General features: G+C 38.0%; 1 protein-coding gene across 1 annotated transcript in view; it reads right to left on the bottom strand.

The window, feature by feature from the left end:
* The window catches only part of LOC115222774 (3-hydroxybutyrate dehydrogenase type 2), a 41298-nt gene that overhangs the window by 23991 nt on the left and 7307 nt on the right, over window positions 1-10000 (bottom strand). The window contains exons 3-5 of the mRNA XM_036512043.1: window positions 9812-9893; window positions 6639-6735; window positions 743-851 (exon numbers count right to left, since the gene is read on the bottom strand). Of these exons, the coding sequence (XP_036367936.1) occupies window positions 743-851; window positions 6639-6735; window positions 9812-9893 (288 nt within the window). The remainder of the gene's footprint in view (window positions 1-742; window positions 852-6638; window positions 6736-9811; window positions 9894-10000) is intronic.

Below are 10000 nucleotides of genomic sequence, written 5' to 3'. Positions count from 1 at the left end.
TTTTGGGGTGTTCCACCAGTATTCTTTGTTTTTAAAGGTGGGAATACCGGCTGGTTTCCATAAGCCTTTGATGCATACATCAGAGGGGTAGTTCCTTCGGATAACATTGCAAATAGTCTTTGCATCTGTATCATGCCTCAGGGGCAGGTAGGGTCTCGTAGACATTCTGGGGCAGCTGATGATGATGATGATGATGTGTGTGTGTGTATCTTTGTGTCTGTGTTTGTCCCCTACCACCGCTTGACAACCGGTGTTGGTGTATTTACGTCCCCGTAACATAGCGGTTCGACAACGAGACCGATATAATAAGTACTAGGCATAAAAGAATTAACCTGGAGTCGGTTCGTTCGATTAACACCCTTCAAGGCGGTGCCCCGCTATGGCCGAAGTCAAATGAATGAAACAAATCAATTTTAAAAAATACACTCATATATCGCTTCTAATTAACGATCAACCATTGTTAATGTCATTTGTCAAAAAAAAATGAACAGTGCCGATGATCGTTTGCAGGACATCCAAGCCTGAAAAAATGCGCGGCCTATTCCGAATGCTTGGCACTGAACATAGCTAATGACACTCAACGGCCAGGGGATTATATAAAGCAGAGAGACAATCTTGCCTCTGGAATTTATGCTCACAAGTGTCATGTCAACTCATCAGAAGCGGATAATGTAAAATATACATGACCACCACTGCTAAAATCAGATTAAAATCTTTAAAACATACAAAGAAATAAACGCACCTTAGGAATAAACGCTGAGCAAACGCGATAAACACTTTTTACGTTAAGATCAAAACTCGAATCCCACGATTTTTCGTCACATTCCAGCAATGTCCCGTTATGTACAAAACTAGAAAAGAAGAATCATCATAAAAATTAATAAAATATTGATCAAGAGTGTGTGTGATTCTTTATGTATGTGCATCGAGTGCTTATCGAATTTTTAATTGATTAATGGAAACATTACATCATTAGAAAAAAACCGTTTTCATCGGGTGAGTACAAGAACAGCAACATTAAAAAATATTCAAAAGCCAACATTTTGTACAACTTCATGATTCTAACACCTTTGCTGATCATAAAAATGAATTTGTTAGTTCAGTTTGATAGTATTATAGGAGAAAATAACGTGATGTCAGACGTGAATAGGAGGTAACGAAGGTTTGGGGGTAACGAAGATTTGTAGTAATGAAGGAGATTAGAGGATGAAGTGGGGGTATCAGATAGTGAAGAGTCTCCCCACTACAATTAAGATAGAGTTAGCTTCTTTTATCTTCTACTTCTATCCGGCAAGAGGTTTTGTGATTAAATACAAAGGTCACCCAGCTATTTACGTCTTAATGTATTTATTTGTTGTGTACACACTTTATTCTTCCACTCGACCTGGTACCTTATCACTCAAATCTTGATCTGTTATATGTATATCTTAATATATAATTGCCAACCAAGTGTGGCATGCTATACAGGGCAGTGCTACTGATATTTATAGCCCCAGGAGGACATGTCTTCCTAACGACACACGTTCTGTGTCCGATTAGTATTTGCAAGGGGAGATCATCGCCCCCATCTCTAGCCTTACGGAATCTGGTTTCTGAGTGGTTACCTGTCTTCAGGGTGTGTTAATCACCAGTTAGTGATGAGAAATCATTCCATTCGCAAAATACTGTTTGCTTTTTCCGGCGACAAACTGTCGCTGATCTCGAAAAAGGAGAAATAAGCTTTGTTAAATCTCTGGAAAAAGCATGAAGTATTTTGCGAGAGAAATGAGTTTTCATCACTAGCTACCAAGATAAAAGGAATAGGGGCAGATGTATAAATATGTAAAGGGAACTGGTTGCTTCTTTACACTTTTGGGGTGCAACTTGGGTGCAACACAATTTCCTTTCTTTTTGTTTCTAGAAACTACCAGTCAGGAACGAAACGCAAGTTTATAAATATATACAATTCTTTATTTTCTTATTTAACAATGAAACACGATGGTATACTGGTATCCATTCTTACAACAATTCAGCATTAATAGAACAGGTTAAATCCTAAGCGTCTGGGACAGGAGAATAGGCTGATCACAGGTTTAAAATATACGTCCTTTCTCTTCTATCGCCGTGTCTCAAGTCCCCGACGCTATTAAGGAACGCTATAGAATTTCTTCTTCAGTCTCTAGCGCATGTGCATGAGGGAACTTCCTTATGCCTTTCCAGAAGGTTCCAGAAGGTTCCAACCCCGCACACGCACACTGAAGAAGGACGTTCCGCACACGCACACTGAAGAATGACGTTGCGTGTGCGCACACTGGAATATGACGTCACTACAAATATATATAAAATCTCTCTGTTGCATGTAGTTGAAATTGACTAGTTACCACACAGAATAGAATATTTTGTTATCTAAATTACGTATAGCAAGATTTTCTTCCTTTCTAAACTTAGCATCTGAAAAATCTTTAATGATTTCTTCTAACTGCATCATTTTTAGAACACTATTCTCTACGTCCAAACAGCGTGGAATTCTTAGTATTTCATGCGTCCTCGTGCTTCTCAGATTATTCATTATCGTTCCCTACTTACTGAAAGAAAAACTAATTGCCATCAAGCTCAAATATATCCTAAGAAATACATCAACAGTTGGCAAAGTTTTAGTAAGTCCTTTATTGTGGATTGAAAGTGCCTGATGAGATGGGGCAAAACATGACCTGAGCTTAGGAAAGGCTGCAAAATACACCTTACTAGGTGGGGCTTTCTCAGTTTCAGTTTTTATTTCCGCATCTGATAAACTACATAAGTTCACTATAACTCTGAACTTGCCATGCACTGATTGATGGGTTGCCTTGTATTCTTATAAAGCGACAAAAAAAACTAGTCTAAAAGGACATTGGATGTCCCGAGGTTAATGTAAGGTTTACATCGTGTTTGTTTCTCTTCCTTGCTCTCTTTGTCGTTACTTTATAGTTTGTGTTTCCACGCATGTTCCTGATATCCAGTTCCAACTCTCCATACCTACCCCAATGTGATTTCAAAAATTTTCCAAAGAATCGATTAGATCCACCATTTTATTCAGATCAACTCCAATTCCTTGAAAAGCTTTATTTTTGCTGTTAAGCCGTACAAGAATTAAATTCCAGATCTTAGACACTAGGACAGTTTCAAGATAACCCATTTTGTCTGCCAGTGTCTGAGTTCATACCTTTCTTCAGGTGTTTCTTCTAAATCCTCTTCAATATTTCCGAGTGCATTTTGAATGCAGTTATATTCATCAACGAGGGTTTCAATAGCATATGCTCTTGCAGGCCAACGCGTTTCTGACAAGGACTTCAAAGACAGAGCCATTTTATTTATTTCCAAAGACTTCATTAAATTTTTTCCTGTCAACGTAGAAAAAAAAAACGGTGTATACCTTTGTATGAAGCCAAAATAGCGAAAGGCTTCAAACCAGCAACAAGCAGTAGCATGTCCAATAAGATTCACCGAGTGAATTGCTTAGAGAATCAAAACCGTAGTCAAATTCCTTTCCTTAAACTTGGCTTGTATTCCTTTGTAGTGAAGACATATTGGCATTGTCATGGGACTGAACCTGCAGTCTTCAAAACTTATTCCCTATTTTTTAAAAATTCGAACCAGTCTGCAGGAAAGTTAAAAGCCTTTCTATCAGCTCTTCAGAAATAACATAACGCACAATAATTGTTAGTTGATCAACATGAGCGCCATCTGGTGTTAAGTCTACAGAAACTGACAAATACATTGAGGTTCTGCTACAATATGATTCACATATTTTGCATTCAACAGAACAATATCTTGATATTAGTGATAAGCACGATTGCTTAGCACTTCCAGAATTGCCAAATGTTTTCAAACGACCCATTAAGAATGGATTAAATTGTGCACTAAGCTCCATAATTACCCCAAAATTCCCATTGTGCTTAGATCCCATGATTTCTTCATTACCACTAAATGCCAGGCCCCTCTAAACAGGAAATATTGTCATAGCTACAACATAGCGCAAAATTTCAGTGAGATATTTCTTGCTTTTTCAACTTCCTGTTAACACGAGAATATTCCTTACATAAAATATTGAACTGCAACACAATCGTTAAAGCCATCTTTGCTGGAAAATCTGTCACAGCAAAAGCAATAAACTGCATTCTTTGATGGTCTATACAGGAGTCACTTTTTCAAACAATGCTCACCATTGTCACGAACAGTATAAAGCAGTGCAGTTTTAAAATAATGACAATGTCCATCCAGTTTGCCTTCACCTTTTTATATAATGGCATCAAGATTCTGAATAGGAAAATAGCTGATACAGCTGATTTTGAGTGAAGAACACTGACAAACTTTTTCTGGCAGAAAACCACTTGCTTCAGTTTAGGTTCTAAGACAGCACTTCATTAGCCACGTCAGCAGGATCCAGTGATTCTTCATCTCCAATATCTTGGGTTGATATGTTAGTCCATTCTTTTTGCTGATGCACTCGCGAGTGCAGCTAATTTCTCAAAAGAGATATGTTACTGATTTTTCATTAGACGTTAAGTTTTCCTATTTCGGAGCAAATTCTACAAGGTGTTGTAAATTTTTCAATACAGTAGTATTTTTTCATGTAGTAATTTTTCTGAACATATCTGAAAAGTGTAATAATTTTTCTGAAGATATCTGAAAAGAGTTCAAGCGATTAAAAGTAAATCGAGTATTGCAAATAACAAATTTCGTTTAATTAAATTACTTTTCTTCTAAATTAAGTTTCCCTTCCATAGGACCCCGAAAATGAAGAATTGCCATAAACGCTCCAGAAGAAATGTTAGATTTCTAAAGGAATTGCATATTTCATGGAATCCTCTAAACTTCAAATAACCAGGTAACAGTATTTGAAGGCGACGAGCTGGCAGAACCGTTAGCACGTCGGACGAAATGCTTAAGGTCGACTTTGCTTTCATCCTTTCGGGGTCGATAAATTAAGTACCAGTTACGCACTGGGGTCGATGTAATCAACTTAATACCTATGTCTGTCCTTGTTTGTCCCCTCTGTGTTTAGCCCCTTGTGGGTAATAAAGAAATAGGTATTTCGCCTGCCGTTACGTTGTGAGTTCAAATTCCGCCGAGGTCGACTTTGCCTTTCATCCTTTCGGGGTCGATAAATTAAGTACCAGTTACGCACTGGGGTCGATGTAATCGACTTAATACCTATGTCTGTCCTTGTTTGTTCCCTCTATGTTTAGCCCCTTGTGGGTAATAAAGAAATAGGTACTTGCAAATCATTTTGCGAGACAATACAACCACATTGGAGTAGGATTTTTATATAATATCTCTGATAAAATATACTCGGATATCTATTTGCGAAGCAGAACTGTTGCATAAACGTCATACCACGATTTTAGATTCCTTCAGATGGAAACTCTTTGGCACAAGAACTTATATCTCTGTTAGAAAATGACAATGGAACTTTAGAAAAGTGACCAACTATCAAGATTGACATTATGCTTTCACTGTAAAAATGAAAAAATGAAAACAGCATATTAATTATTGGCATAGAAGTCCCAGGTGATTAAAATATCATGTAGAAGCAAGTTGAAAGGCGAAGATATCATGCCATCATTAGTATTTTAATCTTAAAAGCATTATACCAGTAAAAAAAAATTATACCCTATTCGTAATTGGTAGTTAGTTAGTTAGTTAATTTGGCTCAAAAGCAAATAGCAAAGCCATGTAGGGGGTCATGGAGTTAAGTACAGGGTGGTGTTCATGTAAAGAGTTCAGGCCACTTGAGGTCCAGGGAGGCTTTGAACAAAGCGGTCGTCGGCATCTTCACCATCTCGTCTGGCAGCTTGTTCCACGGATCCGCAACCCGGACGGAGAAAGCTCCTCTCCTTCGATTGAGATGAAATCGTCGCAGGTAGAGCTTTTCGGAATGACCCCGCAGCCGACGCTCTGGAGCAGGAGTGAAGAACAGCTCTTTCGAGAGGTTACACTTTCCGCTTATGATGTTGTGGGCGAGAATGAGAGTAAACTGGAGTAAAACACATCACTTCCAGTAAGGATATTGACGCATTACCTGTAAGGATTAGAAGTTCCTACAAGACATTTTCGTTGACTCTAGATATTTTGTTATCCGCGGAAATCTCTCTCTATATAAACGGCAGTTTGTCTGTGCGTGTTTCTGTGTGTCTGTTTTCTTGTACCCTCACCCTGACCACGGCTTTCAACCGATTCTGATGAAACTTGACACACACATAGCCCAATGTCATAATTCAAAACTAACGCAGCGAAAATTTTGAAAAGTTCCCCCAGTTCTGAAAAAAATCGATAAATTCGACATGGAGTCGAGAATCAGAAACACAAACCGCAAACTGTCTAGGGGACGCAACTCCACCTTTTTTAACTAAAAAAAAATTTACCATCATTTTTTTCCATTTTTTTGCTATTTTTTGGCTATAACTCTCTAAAAATGCTTTATAGTTATCTCCCTTACAAACCTGAGCAACGCCGGGCGATACTGCTAGTACTTATTAAGCACGAGTTCTTCTCTGCTTGTTCTCCAAGATTACTCGGTTCCTGTTTCAAGAATGGTTTGCATTTCACAAACCACCCATAATAAAGATAATGGTAAGGATAAAATGAAGAATGATGATGTGAAGAAAATCTATATTTACCCGGCACAGTTAAAAATTATATCAACTTTAGGAATATTTTCAGCAAAAGCTCTAACTTGTTCACTGTTTGTGACATCAAGGACATTGGTGTGTATACCTAAAATAAATACATGACAGCTAATTAGAAACAAAATAAGGTCAATTCTCTGTTTTACAAACCATTAAATTTCATACAATTTTATGGCCTTTTATCATTTAAGCATTAAGTGTCATTTATTTATTATTATAAATGTGAGACTAGGGAATAGCAGACCTCTGGAAAGGTTCTACCTAAAAACAGAAAGCAGCGAAAGACTACAAAAAGTTATCCATCATCATTTAATGAGCAGTTGTGTCCGTGTCCCGGATGTGTGAGAACCGTGAATACCTTAGATGATAGACTAAATGTTAACCACACTTCGGGTTAACATTATATCGTGTCACGGGTCATGTTAAAAATATTCTATCACTCGCTTAAAACCCGCCCGATATTGCGGCTTTAAGCTAGTATATAGCTTTTAAGCAACCGACTCTGGATGGGAAGATCTGCAAACAGATCTTTGACTTGTTTGGGAGAATTTGTTGCAATTGCTTCCCCTCCAGGGTCATATCCCAATGATGATCATATTCGTCGCTAAAAGTCATATGAAAAAAATCGCCGAAAACAATCGCAGTAACGAAAACGTAGGAGTCCAAAATTTCAGGATCGTGGATCCGGATTCGGTCCGGAATGTTTTTAATTTACTCACGGAGTCAGCTCGATTCCAAATTAATATGACATGTTGGGCTACAGCCGCCAGGAGTAAAGTTGAAAAAGTGTGACACACTGACACACTGACATTCACATTTATTATATTAGATGTATCTTCCCAATCTTCCTGTAAAAATTTTGAGGGTTATTTTTGAACTTGAAGAATCTAACGCGCTTTCTATACCTTGCTATGCGGGCAGCTTTACCACATGCCTTTTGTTTGAATGGTTTCTGTGGTGGTATCAAAGTCAAATATGGTTTTCATATTATATGATTTCTTTAATTTTCGGGTTTTTGTAGGTTTGATAGTCTTGTTAGACTTAAGGTCTTTCAAACATTCTACGTTAGACCAAAGTAGCTTCATTTGGTGTTGAATACGTTCTTGCCAAGAAGGCTTTTTGTGGGAATGTTGTCGTTTTCTAATCTTTTCACCACATAGAATTGTTGAGATTTTCGTGGATGCACAGTACAGGTGGTTGAGATCTGTGATACCAGCATCATTAGCTGAAATTATATTCTTAAGTGCAAGGCAGATTTCACCAATTATTTTCAGGTTTTGGTCAGAATTGCAGATTTTTGGGAGCGTATCGCGTTCATCCATACTGGTTTCTTTGATTTTCAGCCATTCAATCACGATTTGATTTTTTAGATCATGTAATTATGTTGGGTCAATTTCTGTGTGACTTTCTTCATCTATTTGATTTTCATCTGTCTTAGTATTTATGGTTGGTCTAGAGAGTATTTAACTTTGCCTATCAGTTACATTAACTCTTTCAATCATTACTGCATTTTCATCAGCCTTGGGCTGGTCTATAATTATTTCCTCTGTCGTATCTTCTTTAGCTACAGCCTCGTTCTTTTTATCCTTTACTGCTTGTTTAATTTGGTCAATATCCACTTCAGTCAGTAATTTTTTTTCATAATGTTTCTTCGGACGTTGGCAAGTTTGTTACTCTCTATGTAGTGTCTTACTTCAATGTCTTTCTGTCCAGTTTTCAGTAGGTTTGTACAGTATTAGATTTATTTGTGGGGAAATATATGGCATGGTAGAAGGCCGTAAGAACTTCTTTATTATCTTCTTTTGGCCATTTTTCATTCTTTTTCTTTTGGTTGTTTGATGACGAGCATGGATGGCCATCTGTTGGAATATTCCGGTTGTGGGGTACTTCCAGCTCCTGTGTGTCGGGAAGATTTGAACCAGTAGCTGATTTCTCGTATATAATCTGGGTCCTCATTCGGGTACGTGGCCTTTTGCAATCCGGTCGATAACCATTCGGGTTTGTATTTTGCTTTGTTAACAGTGAGGCATGACGAGCTTCGGCGTTGACATTAGGTCTAATCAATAAGTATCTAGATTGTTGCCATAGTAACGAAGCTAAAACACGCAGAGTAAATCCGCTTGGCAAAGATTGACCTTGAACTCTTCTGTGTATGCACACTAAGTTTTAACATTCTAGCTCACTCCCGCTGTTTACATTAGTGCTTGGAAGGAAGGTGTGTAGCGTGTGATCGTTGCATTGACCATGATAGAGAAAGTTGTCATGGTGATATCTGCTCGGAGGACAACGCAAAGTTGCAGAAAGTGTATGGAGAGGAGTGCTTGAGCTGCACACAAACAGAAAAAAATATCAATATTGACAAACGTTCTGGGAGACCAGCAGAACTGAGACAAATATCGCAGATGTGCATGCAACTGTGAAGGGAAATCGTCGAATCACCAACCGTGTGTTATGAGAGGACAAGCAGATTAGTTACGGTTCAGTTCAGCCCATTATCACTGAAAATTTGGGTATGAGATGAGTGTCTGTCAAGTTTGTGCCAAAACTGCTTTCAGATTATCAAGAAGACACTTGGGTTTCAGTTGCACAAGATCTCCTCGATTGTGTTGAGAACCATGAAAACTTTTTGAAAACTTTGCGTAGGCCTATGAGCAGGTATTGCCAAGCTTTTAGCAAAATTTGATGCTGATTCTCTGCTCAACCTTTCTGTCATGTCCAATGCGACAACCACACGCTACACACCTCCCTTCCAAGCACTTCTGTAAACAGCAAAAGTGAGCTAGAATGTTAAAACTTACTGCGCATGCACAGAAGAGTTCAAGGTCTATCTGTGCCAAGCGGCTTTACTCTGCATGTTTTAGCAGTCCGGATACTTACTGATCAGGCCACGTATATATATATATGTTTAGTTTGGCTTGGGCAAAAGCCTCTTCTTGGAGAAGTCGTGGAGGAGTCCTCGAGCACCTCCTCCATAAAGTCCTTATGTTATTATTGCTATATATATGTATATATATTTATCTCTCTCTCTCTCTCTCTCTCTCTATATATATATATATATATATATATATATATATATATATATATATATATATATATATATATATATATATATACACACTCAAACACACACATTTATACATAAGTAGTTAATTATAGATACTTGCCTGCGCAACTGGCCGCCAACAATTCAAGTTTCTCTTTGTTTATATCCGTAGCATATACTTCTGCCCCTTCACGATAAAACGCCTGAAAAATATGACCATCTTCATCATCATACTCAGCTCTTTCTCTTTCACTTTATCCCCTTCTTTCCCTTCGGTAGTATCAATATCATTAGCAAGAGAGGGAAACCC

Source organism: Octopus sinensis, linkage group LG21 (genome assembly GCF_006345805.1).
Source record: "Octopus sinensis linkage group LG21, ASM634580v1, whole genome shotgun sequence".
NCBI classification, from domain to species: Eukaryota; Metazoa; Mollusca; class Cephalopoda; order Octopoda; family Octopodidae; genus Octopus; species Octopus sinensis.
This window is presented reverse-complemented; position numbering and strand designations above follow the sequence as displayed.